Below are 22,922 nucleotides of genomic sequence, written 5' to 3'. Positions count from 1 at the left end.
GTGAGACCGGGCGGGGATGATGGATAGGTATGGCAACAGGACAGGGTTCCTGGGTGTCTTAGCCCCGTCTGTGTCGATTAAGGACCGGTGGATGTGGCAGTGCTGATCGGGGATTGAACTGTACTAACCGCATGCCGGGAGTAGGAGGTAGTCGAAACCGGTAAGCCGAGTACTGCCTTGCTTCGAAAGTACAGGAACCCGCACCCAACTCCTGGGGCGAGTCGAGTAGTCGCGGAGAATTGGGATGCATGTGTTTACTTTTGGTGGTCTCACGTTGAGCTCGGCTGACCATATGTCGTTGGGCTGGTTCCTGTAGTTCGAGGCGGGGAGGGGAATGGTTGGTATGTATAGTCCGACGGGGCAAATACGTGCCGTGTTGGTTAGGTCCACCTTGCAAGGTTAAATCGGATCGATTCGCCGTGTCTCGCGGTTATGAGGGCCTTGGTCTCTTTGTCACACCGTAGCAAAAATGTAGAATATGAGTTAGGAATGTTTATATAAAATATTGAGCTCACCAAATTATTTTGCTTGCATCACCATGATTGCTATAGTAGGTCTTCGCGAATATGAGACGAGAGTTAATTTTTATAGAATCTGAAGCTAAAATAATGAAAGTAAGGAATTACTTTAGTTGCTTTTTCTGCAAAATAACCACCAGCCAAAAGCCTTGCATGTCTAGCTATGTGGGCTAAGTTATACCCACTGGTCGGGTAAGCCTTGCTGAGTATTAGAATACTCAGGGTTTGTTGCCAACATTATTTCAGGGCACGCAGACGTAGGCTTCTGTCCCTGCTGCGCCAAGTTCATCCGCCGGGATGCAGAGGGATGGGTGGTCGTGGAGCCGGACGTCTAGTTAGGGATCTCTCTAGGGCTCACTTTTGGTAGCTGTAGGCCCCGTTCCTCTAGACGAACCAGGATTTCAGTATTGAAAAGTTTGTGAATTATGTATTTATTCAAACTCGGTTTGTAAAACTTAAGGTCAAGTTCTATGTATATTTGTTGTATATTCAATATGTGTCGTGCTTGTACCATCTGCGCCCACCTTCGCGTGGGACTATCGGTGATGTTTCGATCGGGACGTGGGTTGCGAAAGGATCGCCAAATTAAGCCATTAAGCTAATGAGCCTGATGTGTTCAAATGACGGCCATTACGCTTAATTAGAGTTTTAATTTGGCGGTTCCGTCACAGCTGGTATCAGAGCCGAAACGCACCGAGGGTGGTACAGGCATGACTAAATTTCGAGTTTTTCTAAAAATATAAAAATGGGTTTTGTGCGTAGGGCGAGCATGCATCTCATTTTTGGAGGGTTTTTGGGGTTTTTCCGTGGGAGTTGGTGGGGGTGTGAGTCTACGATCCTAAGGACCTTTGTAGATGACGTACGGATCGAGAGGGTTGGTAGGGGGGGCGTAAAAGGTTGCGAGAGTATCGTCGGTCGGACCGGAGGCACTGTCGCGAGGCATGTTCAGCGGACAGTCCGGTTAGGACCCGCGGACGGTCCGCCAGACCTTGAGAAAAATTTACCAGAGCCGGGTGGAACTGAATCTGGTTGACAGTGCGCACGGCGGACGGTCCGCAGACTCTCCGCGGACAGTCCGGTCGACTAGGATTTTGGGAAGCGGACGGTCCGCCCATGTACTGCGGACGGTCCGCCGTACTAATTTCGGCTGGACCAGGGCAGCTCGGTCAGACCAATTGGTGGCGCCGATCGATCGCCTGGCCCCGCCTGCTAGTATCCTTCAGAATTGTTTTGAAGCCCTACCTTCTGCATTGTGCCATGACTTGCAAGGATTAATTTGCTATCGGTTTTGTCTTGATTTATCTGGATGAGGGAACTAACCTCGTCATGGTTGAATGCAGAATGGGAGAACCACCGAACCCTCCTGAGTTGGCCCAGGCCATTGCGGCCATGCTCACTGGGCGCGATGAGCAGACGGCACTCCTCCGTGAGCTCGTGGCGCAGGGCAGAGTGCCGCAGCCTGGACCTCACAATCAGCCGCCTGCTCCTGGATATCCAGAGTTTCTGGCTACTCAACCACCGCTCTTCCATAAAGCGGATGAACCGCTGGAGGCAGACAGCTGGCTTCGGACTATCGAGTCCAAATTCACCCTACACCAGTACAATGATGGGGACAAGGCAGGATTTGCCGCTCAGCAGCTTAGGGGCCCAGCACGCACATGGTGGGACAATCATGTGGCAATGTTCCCTGCGGACACCCATTTCACTTGGGTACAGTTCCGGGAAGCCTTCAGGGCACATCACATTCCAGCGGGGGTGATTAGAAGGAAGTTCACCGAGTTCTTGGCCCTGAAGCAGGGCAATAACAGTGTACTACAGTACTCCCAAGCATTCAACACTCTCTCCCAGTATGCTGGGTACCATGTGGACACTGACGAGAAGAAGCAGGCCTGTTTCAGGCAGGGGCTCAGTACCAAGCTCCAGGATCGCTTGGCGATGGTCAGGTTCGACAGTTTCAGTGAGCTAGTCAACGGGGCTATCATACAGGAGGACGCCCACCTAGCTCACAAGGCAGAAAAGAAGAGAAAGGCGCCGGCAGCGGGGTCCTCTAGCAGTGCCCCTCAGAGGTTTCGCTTGGTGCAGTCGGGCCCACAGCGAGCTCCTTTTCAGCACCAGCCACAGCAGCAGTGGGGATACAGGCCCCCTCAGTACACTCAGCCACAGGGGACGGTCAGGCCTCCTGCTCCTCAGCAGAATGAGCAGAAGGTCTGGGTGCAGCAGCCGGGGGTGCGCCCCAATCTGTTTCCGTGCTACAACTGCGGGCAGCCGGGTCACTTTGCACGGAATTGCCCAATGCCACCCAAGCAAGGCCAGCAGTCGAGCCAGCAGGGTCAGAAGCAGCAAGTGGCCCACTTCAAGCCGGGGCAAGTGCACTACACCACCCTCGAGGGTATTCCAGAGGGAGCTCCAGTGATGGCGGGTACGTTCTCAGTAAATGAACAACCCGTTACAGTATTATTTGATTCAGGGGCGTCTCATACCTTTATTAGCAAGGGGTGTATTGTTAGACTGGGATTAAAAACTGAAAGCATGCCCAAGCCATACCACATTCATTCGCCTGGGGGGGAGTTAATCACCAATCAGTTTGTTAAGCAAGTACCCCTACAGTTGCAAGGAAAAATTTTCCCTATGGCCCTGATAATGTTACCAACCCAAAGGATAGATATTATATTGGGTATGAACTGGATGGAGGGTCAGGGAGTTACCCTGGACACGACCTCACAATCTGTGCACATCAACTCCTCTATTCATGGTAGTATGACTTTAAATTTGAGGGATCCAGCGTCTTTGACTCATGCGGTGCACCACGCCGAGGGCAAGAAGCTAGAGGACATACCAGTGGTGTGTAAATATCCGGACGTCTTTCCGGATGATTTGCCTGGAATGCCGCCTGATCGTGACGTGGAGTTTACCATTGAATTGCAACCGGGTACGGCACCGATTTCTAGGAGGCCTTACCGGATGCCACCCAATGAGCTGGCGGGGTTAAAGAAACAATTACAGGAATTGCTTGATAAGGGCTATATCCGTCCTAGCAAGTCACCTTGGGGCTGTCCTGCACTCTTTGTGAAAAAGAAAGATGAGAGCCTCAGGCTGTGTGTGGATTATAGACTTCTGAATGCCGTCACAATCAAAAATAAATATCCCCTTCCCCGGATTGATATTCTGTTTGATCAGCTATTCGGGGCCAAAGTATTTTCCAAGATTGATCTCCGCTCTGGCTATTATCAGATAAAGATTAGAGCTGAGGATATTCCCAAGACAGCTTTTTCCACCAGATACGGACTTTTTGAATATCTGGTCATGTCTTTCGGGCTAACCAATGCCCCTGCTCATTTCATGTACCTCATGAACTCGGTATTCATGCCCGAGCTAGATAAGTTTGTCGTTGTTTTCATCGACGACATTCTTATATTTTCCAAGAATGAAGAAGAGCATGCAGAGCATCTCCGCATTGTGCTTCAGCGCCTGCGGGAGCACAAGCTGTATGCCAAATTTAGCAAATGCGATTTTTGGCTCAAGGAAGTCCAGTTCTTGGGCCACATCATCTCGGACAAAGGGATTTCGGTTGATCCTAGCAAGATTCAGGATGTCCTGGATTGGCAGGCTCCTACCTCTGTTCCTGAGATTCGAAGTTTTCTTGGGCTAGCAGGATATTATCGCCGGTTTGTACCGGAGTTCTCAAAAATTGCTAGGCCCATGACCGAATTACTCAAGAAAGGAGTGAGATTTAGTTGGGGCAACAATTGTGAGCAGGCTTTCCAGACCTTGAGAAGACTTCTGACGTCTGCTCCTGTCCTGGCTCAGCCAGATATCACTCGACCATTTGATGTTTATTGTGATGCATCAGGTATGAGTTTTGGCCGCATTCTCATTTCCGCCTTTGACTTAGCCAGGTATGATTCTAGCCTTGATGTTTGTATGTGATGCATTAGGTACGGGCCTTGGCTGCGTCCTTATGCAAGATCAGCGGGTGATAGCTTATGCTTCCAGAGCACTTAGGCGACACGAAGAGAACTATGCCACTCATGATTTGGAATTGGCAGCAGTGGTGCATGCGCTGAAGATTTGGCGTCATTATCTTCTGGGTAATCCTGTGCATATATACTCCGACCACAAGAGTCTAAAGTATATTTTTACTCAGAATGAGCTAAACTTGCGCCAGAGACGGTGGTTGGAATTGATTAAGGATTATGATCTGGAAATCCACTATCACCCGGGCAAAGCTAATGTGGTAGCAGATGCATTGAGCAGAAAGGCAAGTTGCAATTGTATCTCAGTAACCCCTATGCATGCAACTCTATGCCAAGAGATGGAGAAGTTGAATTTGGCTATAGTAGCTGAGGGTACACTTACTCATATTACCCTCACTCCAACACTGCGGGATCAAATTATTGCCGCTCAAAGAGATAATATTGGCATGGAAAGGATTAGGCAGAGGCTCATGGAAAGTGACCCTCGTGTGGCATGTTTTCAGCTAGATGGCGAGGGTGTGTTATGGTTTAAGAACCGGCTGGTGGTACCTAAGGATTTAGAACTCCGGAAACAAATTCTTGATGAGGCTCACCTCTCTAGGTATTCTATCCATCCTGGCAGCAACAAGATGTATCAGGATCTGAAACAGCGGTTTTGGTGGACAAGGATGAAGCGGGAAATCGCAAGTTATGTGTCAGAATGTGACACCTGTCGGAGGGTTAAGGCTAGCCACTTGAGATCAGCCGGCCCCTTGCAGCCATTGAGTATTCCATCCTGGAAGTGGGAAGACATTAGTATGGATTTCATCGTCGGTCTACCCAAAACTTCCAAGGGGTATGACTCGATATGGGTTATTGTAGATCGTCTCACCAAGTCGGCCCATTTTCTACCGGTAAAGACCACACATGCGGCGAAGCAATACGCTCAGCTATATATAGATCGCATTGTGAGTCTTCATGGAATTCCAAAAACAATCATTTCGGACCGGGGTGCTCAGTTCATTGCCCGGTTCTGGGAGCACTTTCATGCCGCCCTCGGCACTCGGCTCCTCCGCAGCTCGGCTTATCATCCCCAGACTGACGGTCAGACAGAGAGAATAAACCAAATATTAGAGGACATGCTTAGAGCTTGCGTGCTCACCTACAGTCAGAAATGGGATGAGTGCTTGCCATTGGCCGAGTTTGCTTATAACAACAGTTATCAAGAAAGCATCAAAATGGCTCCATTTGCGGCCTTGTATGGACGGAAATGCAGAACGCCTTTGAATTGGTCAGAAGCGGGGGAGAGAACTTTCTTTGGGCCCGATATGGTGAATGAAGCAGAAGAGCAGGTTCGGGTCATTCAGGAAAATTTGAAGATTGCCCAATCCCGACAAAAGAGTTATGCGGACAAGAAGCGTCAATCCACCCTGTTTCAAGTAGGGGATCATGTCTATCTGCGGGTATCTCCAATGAAAGGGGTTCAACGGTTCGGGGTGAAGGGAAAGCTCGCACCTCGCTATGTTGGGCCTTTTCTTATTGTTGAGCAATGTGGGCCAGTGGCATACCGTTTGGAGCTTCCTGCCCACCTATCCGCGGTTCATAATATATTCCACGTATCTCAGCTCAGGAAATGCCTCCGTGTTCCGGAGAAGGTGCTTGACATTGAGAAACTACAAGTGGAACCCGATCTTGTCTATCCCGAATACCCAATCAAAATTGTTGATCACAAAACCAGGGTCACTCGGAATCAAACCAGTGAATTCTATAAAGTGCAATGGAGCAATCACTCTGAGCGGGAAGCTACTTGGGAGACGGAGGAATTTGTTCGGACTAAATGTCCGGAATTGCTACAAGTCTACCAAGGTACACCCCAATTTATAACTCTCCCTTTAGCTATTCCTTAAATCTCGGGGCGAGATTTCTTTTAGGGGGTAGGATTGTAACAACCACCACGCGGACAGTCCGCGAGGTGACGGCGGACAGTCCGCGAGGCGTCGCCCAGATATTTATCTGGACGGGCGTGGGACCCACTCGTCAATCCTCTCTTCTTCCTCTTTCCTTCCAGAGCCGAGCGGAGCTCGAGCTCCCGCGCCATCGTCGCCCCTTGCTTCGATCTCCCTCCTCCGTCCACCAGACCTCGATTCCTCGCGCAGGAACCTTCCTCGTCACCTCCTCCACCTTCCCAAACCCCTAAACCGGCTTATCCCCGGCTGGAATCTTTCCACCACCGCCGGACACCATTGGGGGTGCTTGAAGCTTGCTCCACCGCCGATCCGCCTCTCCGGTCGCCCTCCACTCGAACCGACTGCGGGAATGGATTCGTGGTGAGTTTCTTATGCTTCCCAGCCTTTTTCCCCTTCCATGGCGTGTCGCCGGCGCCGGAGCACGGCCTCCGCCGTCGCCGCCGCCCTTGCTGCCGCCTAGGGCGAGGGTCAGGAATTAGTTATCGCGGACGGTCCGCCTGGGGGGCGCGGACGGTCCGCAGGTCAGGTTAGTTTTGTCCAGAGACGATGTTGCCTCTGGTTGTTTTTGCAAGATTGACTGCGGACAGTCCGCTATCGGGGAGCGGACGGTCCGCCATTGAGGCTCAAATTTGTTCCAGAGACGATGTCGTCTCTGGAGGTTCGCAGGGGTGAACTGCGGACGGTCCGCTACTAGGGCGCGGACAGTCCGCAGTAGAGTCTAGGAAATTGTCCAGAGACGTTTTCGTCTCTGGTGGGTTGAGTACTTGAACTGCGGACGGTCCGCCAGGGGTGGCCGGACAGTCCGCAGGTAAAATGGGAAAAAGTTCCAGAGACGTTGTTGCCTCTGTTGGGTTGGTAGGATAGTGCGGCGGACAGTCCGCCACTCGGGCGCGGACAGTCCGCAGGGTATTTCAGTTAAAGTAAACTAGTTACAATTCTTGGGCTGCACTCATTTAATACATATGCATACGTGTAGCATCCGCATCTGAGGGAGCCGTCTTTGAGGCGATCGCGGCACCACAAGAGCAAACGACGCAAGCCCAAGAGGAGAGGTGTGAGCACCCGGCCCAAGGCCCGTCTGGCCCCAGTGTTGAGCAGCAGGCGCAAGGCAAGCCCCGGTGCACATCCTAGTATTTTAAATTAAGACACCTATGTATGTTTCTACTACTTGTGCATTAAGTTCAGGAATTGTTTGGAACCCTAGTTGCATGATTCATAGGATTCCCGGAGTTATACTAGCATGTATAGGACGATAGTTGTGCTAAGCTTAGCGTTACCGGTAGAAGACGAGTGGTCTCCTGCACTCGCGAGATGTAGAATGTTAGGAGTCGAGTAATTTCCGGTTACTCGCGAGATACGTTATTATCTTTATATGATTCAGTATGTGAGATTGGTTTTGAAATGAACATGGAAATGTGAGACCGGGCGGGGATGATGGATAGGTATGGCAACAGGACAGGGTTCCTGGGTGTCTTAGCCCCGTCTGTGTCGATTAAGGACCGGTGGATGTGGCAGTGCTGATCGGGGATTGAACTGTACTAACCGCATGCCGGGAGTAGGAGGTAGTCGAAACCGGTAAGCCGAGTACTGCCTTGCTTCGAAAGTACAGGAACCCGCACCCAACTCCTGGGGCGAGTCGAGTAGTCGCGGAGAATTGGGATGCATGTGTTTACTTTTGGTGGTCTCACGTTGAGCTCGGCTGACCATATGTCGTTGGGCTGGTTCCTGTAGTTCGAGGCGGGGAGGGGAATGGTTGGTATGTATAGTCCGACGGGGCAAATACGTGCCGTGTTGGTTAGGTCCACCTTGCAAGGTTAAATCGGATCGATTCGCCGTGTCTCGCGGTTATGAGGGCCTTGGTCTCTTTGTCACACCGTAGCAAAAATGTAGAATATGAGTTAGGAATGTTTATATAAAATATTGAGCTCACCAAATTATTTTGCTTGCATCACCATGATTGCTATAGTAGGTCTTCGCGAATATGAGACGAGAGTTAATTTTTATAGAATCTGAAGCTAAAATAATGAAAGTAAGGAATTACTTTAGTTGCTTTTTCTGCAAAATAACCACCAGCCAAAAGCCTTGCATGTCTAGCTATGTGGGCTAAGTTATACCCACTGGTCGGGTAAGCCTTGCTGAGTATTAGAATACTCAGGGTTTGTTGCCAACATTATTTCAGGGCACGCAGACGTAGACTTCTGTCCCTGCTGCGCCAAGTTCATCCGCCGGGATGCAGAGGGATGGGTGGTCGTGGAGCCGGACGTCTAGTTAGGGATCTCTCTAGGGCTCACTTTTGGTAGCTGTAGGCCCCGTTCCTCTAGACGAACCAGGATTTCAGTATTGAAAAGTTTGTGAATTATGTATTTATTCAAACTCGGTTTGTAAAACTTAAGGTCAAGTTCTATGTATATTTGTTGTATATTCAATATGTGTCGTGCTTGTACCATCTGCGCCCACCTTCGCGTGGGACTATCGGTGATGTTTCGATCGGGACGTGGGTTGCGAAAGGATCGCCAAATTAAGCCATTAAGCTAATGAGCCTGATGTGTTCAAATGACGGCCATTACGCTTAATTAGAGTTTTAATTTGGCGGTTCCGTCACAGTACACAATCGGGGTCTTTCTGACTCTGCCCAGCGGCGAGGCGCGTGGACGCCACACGCCGACGCTATTTGCTTCTTCCTGGAGACGACGAGCCGGTGCCATGGTAGTCTTGGTCGTCGTGGAACTTTCTGAATTCACGGGCAGGTTCAGTGTTTCAGGCAGATCAGAAGCAGATAGCACCTTGCACTTGCACCACCTAAAGGCATGCCGTCAGGGGGACAAAGTGAGCTTCAGAAAGAGGCCAGCAGGCAGCACTAATCAAATGACAAACAAGGGTTTAAATATTGCACGGGCTGGAACCTTCTAGGGCTCAAGTTTATCAAACCAGGGAATACCATTATCACAGGAAAGGCAAGGAGTACTATCGTGTGCGCTTGTCTTTCTGCAATCGATCTTACTCCACCAGGTATCCAACGACCGCGTTGGCGTTGCGTGGAAGCTGAACAAGTGGCCTGGTCTCGTCTTTTTTTTTTTTTTGAGTTAGCCTGGTCTCGTCTTTGATCATGCAGGCAAAGCAACCTGTAACAGTGCCTTAATTCGACTAGCACAACACTAGCTCTGACCGAATGTGGGTCTATGCATTCCCCGTCCCCATAGTAACTAATGACGCAATCTATCATATACGTTTTTTTTTACACAACTGAACATATATATCCTGACCAACAAATGAGATATTGCATGGTCACAACCCTGTACAAATAAGCGCTGATATAAAGTTGAAATCTACTGCACCAGTGATGGTTTTTGTAGCGCCCTTCATCTAGTCAGAGTGCCACATGCCTGCTAACCCTTTCCCTCATCATGAACCTAACAACCAATGCAGCGGTATCAACGCAGAGAAAATACCATACCATCACAGTTTTAGACAAATCTATATTCGGCACCAACAATCACTTGAAAATATGTCAACATAAGAAACACCTTTCAGTAAAAGTCTGGATTCAGTCCAGAAAGTACAACAAAGACATCCCATTCTTTTCTTGTTCTAGCAGCCCCACTAAGAAAAATTACATAAATTCTGAATATGACCGTTGTCCGAATGTATGCATGCGTGATCACTCCTCCATTGCATCACCGCCCTCAGCAACCTCAACCTTCTGCTTCAGCGGTATGATCTTTGTGGACAGTACCTCTGCAAACAAGAACAGAATCATGCATAACTTTATATACTGTTCAATATGTCATATTCTGTACCATTAATTGGCAAGGAACTCACCAGTCTGCCCCTTGGTGAAGCTGTATCCCTTTGAGCTAGCATAAGTTCTTGGATTCGGTAACTCATAGTTTCTCAAGTATTCTGTCTTCCCCTGGTAATGTCAAAAGGGTTTGGTCAGCAAAGCACTTCGAAGGATTTTTTAAGAACATATTTCATGTTCTTTGATTTGCTAAAAAGGCATCTGTGGCAGATGGTAGCATGCAAAATGCAGTGTAATAGTTTACTAAAAAATGAGCACTATTGGCAATTGATGACCAGAAGTAATCAAAACCATGTGCAAGCGATATACTCCCTCCGTTTTAGTTGTCATTCTATTTTTGTTAAACGTTTCTATCTTTGACCATCAATTTCTACAAATTCATACAGTTTATCATAAGATTGTTCGATTCACAATAAGAAATGATATCCTAATATAAAATCTGCATGTTGTTAAACTACACAAAGTTTTAGGAATTAATGGTTGAAGACAGAAATATTTGACCTAGGCCAAGGCTAGAATGATAACTAATTTCAAACGGAGGGAGTACTGAATCAAAGTTGACAAATACACTGCTGCAAAGATAAGTTTGAAAGTTCTTTCTCTAATAAGTAAACAATACATTATGTTTTGATGTATTCAAATTTTGCAGTGTTTTGTTAACTTCAGTCATGACCCAGAAAATGCAATGCATACCTTGGTTATCACACAGACATCCACGTTGCTGCCACTACCCAAGTCATTGAAGATACCAGCACGGATGGCATCGGCCACAAGTTGTATCCCCTCTTCCCTCTAGAAGGTAAAAAGGAATTAGTTGATGCAAAAATAGCATTATACACTATTAACAGACTTTCACCATCAAATGCAAATTCAGTCACCACGGAAGACAATAATATATTGCCAACATAGTTAAATGTAGGAACTGTTGTGCTGGTTCACTTACTGTAAGCCCTTCTTTGTACTTCGATTCAAACACAGACATTGCAGCAAGCGATCCAGAACCCATCGTGGCAAAAGGAAGAGTATCTGTGGAGCCATGCGGATAAACCTGCACTTTCCAAAGTTAATTCAACTACCCTAACTTTTAACTATAACAAGCAACAAACAGTTATACTCAGTTACTCACAGTGTGTAGATGTGGTCCAGTACAATCCACTCCACCAAGAACAAGAGCAGCACTGACATGACCTTGATACCTAAACATAATGGCATAAGTAGGTCAAGCGTCATAGAATGACAGGAAGTTGAAAATATGCCTGTGAGACAGGAGCTCACTTGAAAAGGTGTGACTTCAGCAGTGTAAGAGCAGTCACAACTCTTGATTCGCGACCAGTTGCATATCGGTGAAGCTGTAGCTGTGAGCTCACCATGTCTAATGTAAAAGAAACAAAATGTCAGAAGGAATTCATGGGAAGGAGTTGGAAAGGCCGAAATGCCATTCTTTTAGTCATTTACCTGTAACAGCCTCTGTGTCAGCAGCCGTTCCTGCTCCACAGCAATAGATGTTTGGCGCCATAAAGTGGATTTTCTCACAATTCTTGTCAGCAACTATAGGACCCTCAGTTGCCCTGGTGTCTGCCCCAAGAACAACCCCATCCTAGATACCAAAATATAGTTTAGTCCAATGTTAACCTCAATACAGCAATATGAAAAATGCCTGTTCAAACAGGTCACATGAATGCAATGTCTTTCATCCATTTGCACTGGGCTAGCAATAGTACACATACTAAAAAATTGCTAGAAATTAGAAGTGTTAAGGCAAAACTACCATCCATTACATTCATTCAATCACAAGTTGACACAAATAAAGATTCAATTTAGGCATGCCACATTTGCCACAAATCAAATATCATAAGTATTAGTATTTTTTTGTGTATGGGTTACCTTTCCCCATGAGTTAATACAAGTAGAAGGCTAACAAACAGATATCACAAAAGAGAGGGTTTTTCTCACAGTTCCACTATTGTTTGCACTGAACATTTTTCCCAACTCATATCACTAACTAGTACCACAAGTCCACAATATGGGTATGTGCATATGGAGGTTAACACTGACATGTCAGACAGATTTTTTCTAAAGATCAATTGCGCTGAAAAATTAGTTTCCAAGCCTACTAACATAAAGAAACGACAGTGCCTATCTAATTCGCAAACACATGTAACTCGAACCAGCAGAAGACAAGCTACTAATCCCAGAATAACGAAAAGTAGCAATAAATGAACGCGAGCTGCACCTGGAAGACGAGACCGACGATGGTAGTCCCGGTCTTCCTGAAACCGGGGACTTTGAGCCCCTTCTTCTCCAGAAAGTCGTTTCGCCGGCACAGGTCGAAGCTGAAACCGCCCTTCGCTGGGAGATCCATGGAGCCCGTCATCCTGCACCGCAACGGCACCACCACAGATCAAGATCAGGTCAAACCGACACAGGTCGTCAACCAATTAGCCCTAAACCCCTAACCTATCCTATCCTTCCACCTCAATCTCGGCTTCGCTTGCCCCCTCCTCCTCCCAATCAAGTGGGCCGCGCGCTAAAGATGGAAGCGGCAGGGAGGGATCGACGAGCCGCAGATGCCGCTCTTCGCGAGGAAAAAACAAAGGATAAGGGAAAAAAGAACAAATCGCAGGTGAACGAAACCCTAGATATCCCTGCGACCCGGCCCCGATTTTCGGCGTGGATAGACTGCAAGGTGGAACACGTTGGGGTTTCAGCCGCGCGCGTACCTGATCTGAGTTTGGGGACGATGCGAGAGCGGCGAGGCTTCTTCCTGTGCGCTTCTCTATTTCTGTTTCCCCTTTTCTTTTCTTTTTGGATCCAAGATCGAGTCGGAGCAGCGGGTAGAGCTGGGGTTGGATTGGGGAGGAAGAAAGGGTGAACATACCAGTGTTACGGGAAATCTTAGCCACCGGATCAGATATAGACGGATGGGATCAGTTCAAAGATACAATTTGTGGAGAAGCCCTTATAGAAGATCTTTCACATCAATCTGGTCCTGGTGCACATGGTGCATTTTAGATTCACACCCCTGGTCTAATTTATCTTCTCATTTCAGCTCCAATTGGTGATCTGGCCCGATTTACATAGTTTATGACCTCTCTCATCGAAACTCCGACTGAAATTTCGCCCCGCACTTAACAAAATCAACTCTTCTATTTGCTCATTTGTAAGGGCAGGTTAATGAAATGCATATTACTCGCTCCGTTCCAAATTATAAGTCATTCCAAAAATCTTGGAGAGTCAAAGTTTTTCAAGTTTGACCAAATTTATATAACAAAATAATAACATTTATGATACTAATTAAATGTCATTAGATTCTTTATTAGCTATATTTTCATCGTATTTCTATTTGATGTCATAAATATTTATGCTTCTCCCTATAATTTTAGTCAAACTTTGAGATTGTTTGACTCTCCAAGATTTTTGGAATGACTTATAATTTGGAACGGATGGAGTATAATGGAGCATTTTGGATTCGTTGATTGACCAGTCCTTCAGATAGTCCGTATAGACTAAGACTTGATTCCTAACCAAGTAATTGTGATTTCATCTTCGGAAATGCTAGGGATCTAGCATCTGATGGATCGGATGCCCTCCCTCACCGTTCCATTCCAGACTCGCCTTCCTCATTTCTTCTCCCTCCCTGCTTCTCAACCAGATCAGTGGCGAGCGACGCGCGAAGGCCGTGGCGCACGAGACCAACAGCGAGCTCCTGCTGGCGGCAGCGTGCGAGGGTGGCCGTGGGAACTCCGGGGCTGACGGAGCACATGGCCGGCGGCGAGCCCGCACAGGCGTGGCAAGCCTAGCACGACCAGCGACGCATGTGGACGGCGGTGAGCCCCACGTGGGCAGCCGCGAGCTCCGTTCAACGGCGAGCCCCTCGCCGGCGTCGGTGAACACCGGCCATGGGGCAGCTCCGAGCAGCTGTTGGGTGGGGTGCACGCGGTGGGGGCTGGGCCGCCGCTCCCCGGCACCTCCCCTCGCCATGGTCGCTATCCCGCACCAGGGGTAAGCCGCGTTGGCAGACGGATGAGCTTCGGGGGGCGGCCATGGCGGGCAGTTCCTGGAGGTTGAAGACCACTAAGACTGTGGCGAGCAGCGGGTGGTCATGTGGTAATAGGTATTTTATGATGTTGCAGGAGAGATTTTGAAATGTTACAAGTATTTCAAGTGGATGTTGCAAAAACAGATCTAGACGTTGCGTTGTTGCATTTTGTTGCAAGTGTTTTATCTGAATGTTGCAAGTGTTTATCTAGATGTTGCAATTGTTTAATCTGAATGTTGTGCATCAATGAGAGATTTAAATGTCCCATGCAACATGAAACAGATGTTGCGGCGGTTTTTTTTCCTCATTAGCAATGGATGGTTAACAATTCTTCTCAATATTTTTTTATGTTGCAAATGATGGTTTTTTATGTTGTAGACGTTTTTCTTCTATGTTGTGAATGTTATTATTCGATGTTGCGTTGAACCGACGGTCCGGGCGCTAGCAAGCCCGTTTCATCTTGCACGGAACATTCAATAGAGTACCACTAATTCCGTGTATAACGAAATGCCTTTCCTGATCACTTTAGAATTCCTGGAGTACTTGAATTTCAGATAATTTTTATCTTGTTGAAATCGATTACTTTTTTTATCTCTGCTATCTCATAAAAATGTTGAGATGACACCGTGTCTAATGAAAAAACAAATCCCATTATAACTTATCTATAGTTGAACAAATGGTGGTCCGTGGTCGGAACTAACTTCAGTGCACCACGCATGTTCCATGTATGTAGCTAAGCGAGGTTGAGACCTGCGGCAATGTTTTGAACTTTTGATAGTAGCAAGTGGGTGAAAACCACGGACGGTTCATGGGAAATCAGCGGCCGCGACATGCTCTGTGAATGCTCAAGCTACAACGCGTCTGCTGCAGTGCTGCTGCTTTCCAGCAAAGGCTGCGTTTAGTTTCAAAATTTCTCTATCCAAACTTCACTATTCACCTATCACATCAAATCTTTTACCTCATGCATGAAGCATTAAATATAGGTAAATAAAAAAATTAATTGCATAGTTTTGATGTACACGACGAGACGAATCTTTTGAGGCAAGTTAGGTCATGATAGGACAACAATTATCATAAACAAACGAAAAGTGCTACAGTGTCCGCTGTTACCCTTTTTACCACCATTTTACGGATCTAAACACAGCCAAAGACAGATTGGCCTGTTGTGTGTTGATTTGACATGAAACAACATTGGGGGCCACTGCAAGTTGAAGAACATACCGAACTAAGCTCTTATTTAAATGCATAAAAGGAAAGCTGTAAAGTATCGTAGCATTTTTGTTTGTATTTGGTAATTATTATCTGATCATAGGTTAACTAGGCTCAAAAGATTCACCTCAAAAATTATAGACAAACTGTATAATTAGTTATTTTGTTTAACTACATTTAATACTTCATGCATGCATTCAAAGATTCGACGTAACGGAGAATCTTGTAAAGTTTTAGAATTTTAAAGGGAACTAAATAAGGGGGCAAGCCTTGTTCCTTGTGCTGCACTCGGCTGCAGGGACTACTACTTGAAAATTTTCTGAACTGTGATCTCGATCGCCTTCTTCATGCCACTGTCACTCCAAGTTCACCTGCCGCGTGCAGTTCACTGCAAGGTTCCAGTTTTTGGTAGAATGTCTGGTCGAGAAGTCGGTGGTCGTCTACACCAACGGCAAGGCGCGTGGCGGCCACACGCCGATATACGATTTTCAAAAGGAAGCGAACGTCGTGAGGAGTGTGTGGAGAATCCGAGCAAGCCACAGGAATCCATGCTTCTCTTCCTGGAGACGACGAGCCGGTGCCATGGTAGTCTTGGTCGTCGTGTGGACCTTTCTGAATCCACGGGCAGGTTCAGTGTTTCAGGCAGATAGCACCTTGCACTACTTGCACTTGCCCCACCGAAAAATATATGCTTCGTAGAGAGGCTACCACTAATCAAAGGATAAACGAGGGTTTAAATATTGCATGGGCTGGAACCTTCTAGGGGTCAAGTTTATCAAATCGGGGAATGTTAGATCAGACGCTATCTTGTGCGCTCGTATGTCTCTGTAGTCTGTACTGTAGGGCGTGTGACCTTTACCTGGTTTCGTCTTTCTGACGACCATGCAGGCAAAACAACCTGCAAATTAAACATTGCCTTTTGACCTCAGCATCTCTCTTCTATGAATTTTTTTGCGAGGACTCTTCTATGAATTTAACAAATGAAATGATGTGTAAATCTTTAGTAGCAGAGGTAGAGCAGCAGCAGTCATGAACAAGTTTTTCCTAATGAATGTGCATATTGAACATGGCATCCTGTCCTTGATTTGCTCGTAGAACCATCAGCAGATCAGTACAATCCGCAACGACCATAGTTGCTCCTTGCTTGTCATTTCATTCTTAAAAGATGAAGGGTGACTAAACTGTCAGCTAGATTGTGAACTGAGTGTTCGGTTTCTTATGGTTTATGGTGGAAACTATCCACTTAGTTCCGAGTCGACTCGTCTTAAGTATTCTTTTTCTTTTTTCGTTATCTTTTTTTTTTTAAAAAAAGAAATGGTGCCCATTGACTATGAGACGCTATGGTACATTCTCAACTGCCACGCGTTGTGTGGTATGCATTTTCGTCGAAGCAAACTTACATTTGGAATCAAACGGATTGGTATATATCTGGACATCCCGTTTTGGTCAGGAAACCGCAGCCCCGGGCACTTCATCAATCTGCAGGCCTCCGCAGCTGCCCACCTCAGCCCACTGCCAACCTCACCCGTCTCACTAGCAGGCAGATCAGATTCAGCAGACAGAAACATGAAGCCGAGGTCTTGTTCCTCCAGCATCAGCAGCGCGCTGCTCGTGCTGCTGCTATGCTGCCTCTGCAGCTCCGTCGCGAGGTCCCAGACAGCCGACTCGTGCGGCTCCGGCTCCAGCCTCGCCGCCGTCAGCCGCCTCATCCCCTTCGACACCTCCAACCTCACCTGCTTCGACGCCTGGCCCTCCGAAGGCTTCATCCTGCGCGTACGTCAATCACAATTCACATCCCCCCTGTATTCTCATCCACGGCCGGCCGGAGCACTGATCCTTGTCAGCGCGTGCAGTACGGGAAGAGCGGGCGGGACACGTGGAGCTTCGTGCTGTCGGCGCCGGACGCGGGCGGGTACGTGTCGGTGGGGTTCTCGTCCAACGGCGCCATGGTGGGGAGCAGCGCGGTGGCCGGGTGGACGACCGGCGGCGGCGTCGGGGTGGCGAAGCAGTACCGGCTGGGCGGGACGAGCCCGGGGAGCTGCCCGCCGGACCAGGGCAGCCTGGCGCTGCTCCCCGGCACCACGCTCCTGGCGGCCCAGTCGTCCCGCCTCTACCTCGCCTTCCAGTTCACCGCCGCGCAGCCGGCGCCGTACCTCATCTACGCCGTCGGCCCCTCGGGGGCCCAGCTCTCCAACAACTACCTCGTGCGGCACCGCAGCTACGGATCCGCCGCCGTCGACTACGCCACCGGCGTGGCTTCCAGCGCGGGCGGCGGCGCGTCGTTCGACACGAAGAAATGGCACGGCGCGATGGCCGGGCTCGGGTGGGGCGTGCTCATGCCGGTCGGCGTCGCGCTGGCGCGCTACTTCAAGCGGCACGACCCGTTCTGGTTCTACGCTCACATCTCCGTGCAGGGGGTCGGGTTCGTGCTCGGCACGGCGGGGGTCATCGCTGGGTTCAAGCTGAACGACGATCTCCCCGGCGCCGACCGCCACCAGGCGCTCGGCATCGCCATCCTCGTCTTCGGCTGCCTGCAGGTGCTGGCGTTCCTGGCGCGGCCGGGCAAGGAGTCCAAGGTGCGGCGTTACTGGAACTGGTACCACCACTACGTCGGCCGCGCCGCGGTGGCTTGCGCCGTCGCCAACGTCTTCGTTGGGCTGTCCGTCGCGCACGAGGCCTCCGCCGCCGCCGCCTTCTACGGCGTCTTCCTCGCGGCCTGGGTCCTCGCCTCGGCTGTTCTCGAGGTCAGGCTCTGGAGGTCCGCCGCTTGATCCGGCGATCGACGACCGTTCGGACTTTATGTACACCGGTTATGTTACGCGAGCGTAGCCTCGATCTCGTCGTCTATACTACTATACCTTGTTGTATGAGCGTAGATGATTTGTTTTCGTTGAGACATTTTTTTAGCGACCGTGTCTGAGCACATTTTCGTTGAGACATACATTTGTTGATTAATATAGTACTACCATTTCTTCATAATCTTCATTTTATCCTAAATTCGCAAGGGTCTGATTAGCGTGAAGTTTAAGTTTTCAAATCAAATTAGGTGCCGCGTGCTGCAATGCTCCCTAGACACTTAAATCAAATCAAACTAATGCAACGCTGCAGTGAGCAATCCGTTTTACAGCTCAACAGATACACAAAACAAAGGGGGGGGGGGGGACGATGATGGGAACATATCTAGTGCAAACCAAGGACCTCGTGCAAATCTGTGCAAACCTACTAAACAAAGTTTCAAAAAATTCTGAAAAAAATCATGAATGTGCTTCTAAAATTACATCATCTATATATAAAATTTCATGGTCAAATTCGTCTTACTCTAGAAGTTAAAAAAAGACAAATTTGAGATGCATTTGAACCATTATTGTTGTCAGAAAATTTGTCTTTTTTGTAACTTCTAGAGTAAGACGAATTTGACCATGAAATTTTATATATAGATGAGGTAAGCTGAGAAGCACATTCATGATTTTTTTCAGAATTTTTTGAAACTTTGTTTAGTAGGTTTGCACGGGTTTGCACGAGGTCCTTGGTTTGCACTAGATACGTTGCCGACGATGATACCTACTCCTTTCCATTTGAACAACCACCATATTTTCCAAGTTTTTCTTTTCGGCAAAACCAATCATGACCTTTGCCCGGAAACTGGAAAATAATAATTCCGCAAAAAAAGAACTGCTAAAGAAGATAAATTTGACATGAAATAAGCACTCAAATACAATGTCGAAAAAACACTGAAATACTAAAATACATACATTGTCTTTTAATTATACTTTAATTTCTTATCTTATCCAATGGGCCCAGAAACACGGTCCGGTCCAGCCCGATAGCGGAAACAGGTTTTTGATTGCGCCAGCAGCAACAAAAAAAAAATTGAAACAAATATAGGGTTGTCCATGCAAATGCCAAGGGTGATTGATTCATCAGTATAGTAATTACAAGAGCAAGAGTTCAATACGACTATTTTGCAGGTTTGTCCTGAACTAATCGGAAAGCTCACATCACCATCCTTCCTCCCGAAGCTAAGCGACCCAAGACAAAATTTTCCAAGAATATTTAATTTTTTTACCATCCTTATGAATGGCCAGCACTCAAATACCAATTTTACAATTGTCCCAACATATTTGCCATCGACCTGGCTTGGATTGGCCAGCTTGGACATAATTCGATATGACCTATTAGTCCACACCATTAGAGATGTGTCGGTGTTCCGTATTACCGACTAGTAAATTTGTATGTGCGTCACTATTCCGGATGGTAATGCAAGCATTCGACACAGTGGCGGAGGACGAAAAAAATTTAAGGTATGGCGAAATGGTATGGATATTTCCCCTTGACCAAAAGCTCCTCGAATTTACACATCATCACCATAGTTTCACTAAAAAAAGAAACAAATAGCACATAATTTTGCATCAAATTGGTGATTAAAAAATGCATTTTGCAATTTGTACTTCTTAATAGTGCCTACGGTCAGTACATGGTGCCTCATTTATGTTTGCCGCTCGCCATAAACTTGGTCGTCTATCTTTTCTGCAGGCCTTGCTAGTTGCTACGCAGCTCGCACGTATATGCCTTCACCAATCACCACTCTCTCCCCCTATGGCCGGCATTGAGGCCTATCATGCAGTTTGGTCATGGCTGCCATATTAGCTATTGGGCCAAGCAGGCCAGCAGTAACAGCGGGTAATAAATGGGCGGCCCACAAAGCTAGATAGCAATCGTGGCTTTCTTATTCGTGTGTCTCTTCCACTCGCTTGTAGCTATGCGTCCATGGCAGCTGGCATGAAGCCACAGCTAGAACCCGATAGTTAGCAGCGACTTGACGAAAAATCAAGGTATGGCGAGCGCCATACCTCGCCATACCGGGTCCTCCGCCCCTGATTCGACACGAGGGTTTATACTGGTTCGGGCAGAACGTCCCTACGTCCAGTTTGAGAACTCGTGCTCTTGCACTCAAGTTTGCAGTAGGGGTTACAAACGGTTGAGAGAGGGAGAGGGCTTCCCAAGTCTCTGGTTGCGTGTGTGTGTGAGAGAGAGTGTGTGTGTGTGAGTGTGTGTGTTCGGTCAATCGGGTCTCTTCGTCCCCCTTGCATAGAGGTACCCCAGCCCCTTTATAGTCTCAGGGTGAACCAGGGGGTCGGATACAAAAAGAATGGAAAAGTAAAAAGAAAGGGGCCGAGGGGGTAGGGTGTGATCTGACCCCCTTTACCTTATCCTGTCAGCCCGAGTACGGTCCCTCGTCCTCTACTGTCTTCGGTGGCAGTCATCTTCTCCTGTTTTTTAAACGAACCGTGTTCTCGTATAGCGAACCCGACTCCCTGTATTGGCGTGATAGTCCCTGGATCAGACGCTATCACATACAGAATCGTCATTTTAGGCAACATCGAAGTCATACCACTTAAAAGAGTACAAACATGGGTTTAATTATTACATAACTAGGTGAATTACCCGCGCGATGCTGCGGGATCTAAAAGAGCATCGTAGAAACAAATATTTATGATTTAAGAGGTTGAGATGTACGAATGGATTGCATTATGAGAGCATCATACAAACCGTAAAAATACATGAGGAAGAGAACAATGGATATGGTAGATGATTTATCACACATGAAAAAAAATCATAAAGAGCAATTGTGCATACGACCGCTCGACTGCCAACTCTTGATTGCTCATGTTACTTGTCAGTTACAGGAGAACAAAAGGATAGATAGTTAATAAAATAAGGAAGACAGGGAGATGCCTGCGGCATATTGTTTAATTTCAAGTGAGTGGAGGAGCTATTGATGTATAGGTAAGAATGAACCAATGGGAACATATAGGATTAACTAAATAAAATAATTGGATGGATGAGATTATTCGAGTGATGTGGTTCAACATGAGAGTATATAAATAGTAGTTAATGATAGATAGTGGGAGCCAATGGAGAGAACGGATAGGATTAACTAAACAAAATGATTGGATGGATGCGATTATTCGGGTGATGTGGTTCAACGTGAGAGCAAAGAAATAGTAGTTAATGATAGATAGTGGGTTCCACTAATATAATATATATAGATTCCTGAGAGTTTCATAATTTTCTCTCCTTACAAGCCCGTAGGGCTGAATTCATAGTTCAAGCAAAAAAGCGGAAGCGGTTCTAGTCTTCTGGGCCATCATCTTCGGGTCTCCTCTTCCCACAAGCAGGCTTGTGCATACCCCAAGCTTTAGTCATACCAACCATCATCATTTGTGTCGAACTCCTCCTCGGATCCTGCATCTTGCAAAACTATCCCCAAGGACGGAATAGGTTCACGTCACCATCCGTATGCAAGCTTTGTGGATGCAAAGGTATAAAGAGTAGCCAAGGAAAGGCAGGGGTTTCCTATGCAAGAACATCTTCAGCACAAGCTCATCTCTCCTCACTTCGGACTGTTCTGGTATCCCGGACTCCCGACCGTTCTCCTTCATACTCTCACTCACTCACTCAGTCGGTACGAGAACTCCCTCTCCTCGTACCTCAGCTGTACCACGACAGGAAGACTCGACTAGGGGGATGTAGAAATATATAGTAACCCTACTCTAGTCAGTGAAGCCGGATCGAGAATCGTACATATCCGATTACACGGCTATACGTATAGTTTTACACCATGCAGGGGTTGTACACCTGGACCCACTCGAATCGTAGCCGATCGGGAATGACCCTCCCGGATATCGAAACACCGGTCTAACGTCACGAGACTAACGGCTACGGCCGCCATCCTGCTTTTCCCGGATCTGGGTACGATCTCCCACGAGAGATCGTCCCGGGACTGTGAAGCCTCTTCCTGCTATATCGGGGTTAACGAGGGCCAACACCCCTTCACGCCAGCACTGGCCCTCCCCCTGTACTGATCTATATCCTCCTGCAGGCTTGGCACCGCGCGTAGCTAGTCCGGACCGGATCCTTCCTCATAAAGGATAAGTGGTGTGCACGTAGTCAAAGTTCCGTCACCAGGTCCAGCCAACTCGGTCCTTACTTGCTGAAACGAGCATCTTCGTCACAACGCGTATCCGCCACAACGTTCCGCAACTAGCACCCATTACAGGTATGGCCTACCATCTCTTTCCTAATCTATCTTGGATTCCGAAGGATCCGTCCCCGCACTGGGAACTCTTGTACCCGCCATAGGTACCCGCAGGCCATGCCCAACACATGTCCCCAGCCCTCGATCCGAGATCGAGTTAACTTGCTCGTTCCCGCGACATCACCCTATCCACCGTCTCCTTCATAAGTAACTCATACACCAAGACTATATCACAGATCCGTACACACTCATAATCTCCTAACCATATACTGGCGGAGTAGGTGGTCAAGGGAAGTATGAATAAAGAGGCCATGCAGTTTCTCACTCAATAGAAAGTAAAGCGTAGCATATCTAATCATGCGATGACTATAGGTGTCAAGAGAAGAGATGGGCGTGAA

At 47.7% G+C, this 22,922-nt stretch overlaps 2 protein-coding genes across 4 annotated transcripts; one reads left to right on the top strand and one right to left on the bottom strand.

The window, feature by feature from the left end:
- Positions 1 to 9,884: 9,884 nt before the first annotated feature.
- On the bottom strand, positions 9,885 to 13,123 carry LOC120675144 (proteasome subunit beta type-7-A-like). 3 transcript variants are annotated; one of them, XM_039956226.1, is made up of 10 exons: positions 12,958 to 13,094; positions 12,700 to 12,812; positions 12,471 to 12,612; positions 11,693 to 11,834; positions 11,513 to 11,609; positions 11,364 to 11,433; positions 11,181 to 11,285; positions 10,931 to 11,029; positions 10,258 to 10,348; positions 9,885 to 10,173 (listed from the first exon to the last, which is right to left on the bottom strand). In XM_039956226.1, exons 3-10 carry the CDS (start codon positions 12,609 to 12,611, stop codon positions 10,097 to 10,099), a joined length of 822 nt encoding a protein of 273 aa, XP_039812160.1. In that variant the 5' UTR covers position 12,612; positions 12,700 to 12,812; positions 12,958 to 13,094; the 3' UTR covers positions 9,885 to 10,096. The 3 variants fall into 3 exon arrangements, with proteins under 3 accessions (XP_039812160.1, XP_039812161.1, XP_039812159.1); XM_039956227.1 differs by having other exon boundaries at positions 12,712 to 12,812; XM_039956225.1 differs by lacking the exon at positions 12,700 to 12,812 and having other exon boundaries at positions 12,958 to 13,123.
- Positions 13,124 to 16,940: 3,817 nt separating this feature from the next.
- On the top strand, positions 16,941 to 18,464 carry LOC120674433 (cytochrome b561 and DOMON domain-containing protein At3g07570-like). The gene is made up of 2 exons (XM_039955617.1): positions 16,941 to 17,258; positions 17,339 to 18,464. The coding sequence occupies exons 1-2, from the start codon at positions 17,052 to 17,054 to the stop codon at positions 18,254 to 18,256; spliced, it is 1,125 nt and encodes a 374-aa protein (XP_039811551.1). The 5' UTR covers positions 16,941 to 17,051; the 3' UTR covers positions 18,257 to 18,464.
- Positions 18,465 to 22,922: the final 4,458 nt, after the last annotated feature.

The sequence above is a fragment of the Panicum virgatum genome, chromosome 5N (genome assembly GCF_016808335.1).
Source record: "Panicum virgatum strain AP13 chromosome 5N, P.virgatum_v5, whole genome shotgun sequence".
NCBI classification, from domain to species: domain Eukaryota; kingdom Viridiplantae; phylum Streptophyta; class Magnoliopsida; order Poales; family Poaceae; genus Panicum; species Panicum virgatum.
Note: the sequence above shows the minus strand (reverse complement) of the source record. Positions and strands in the feature narration are given on the sequence as shown.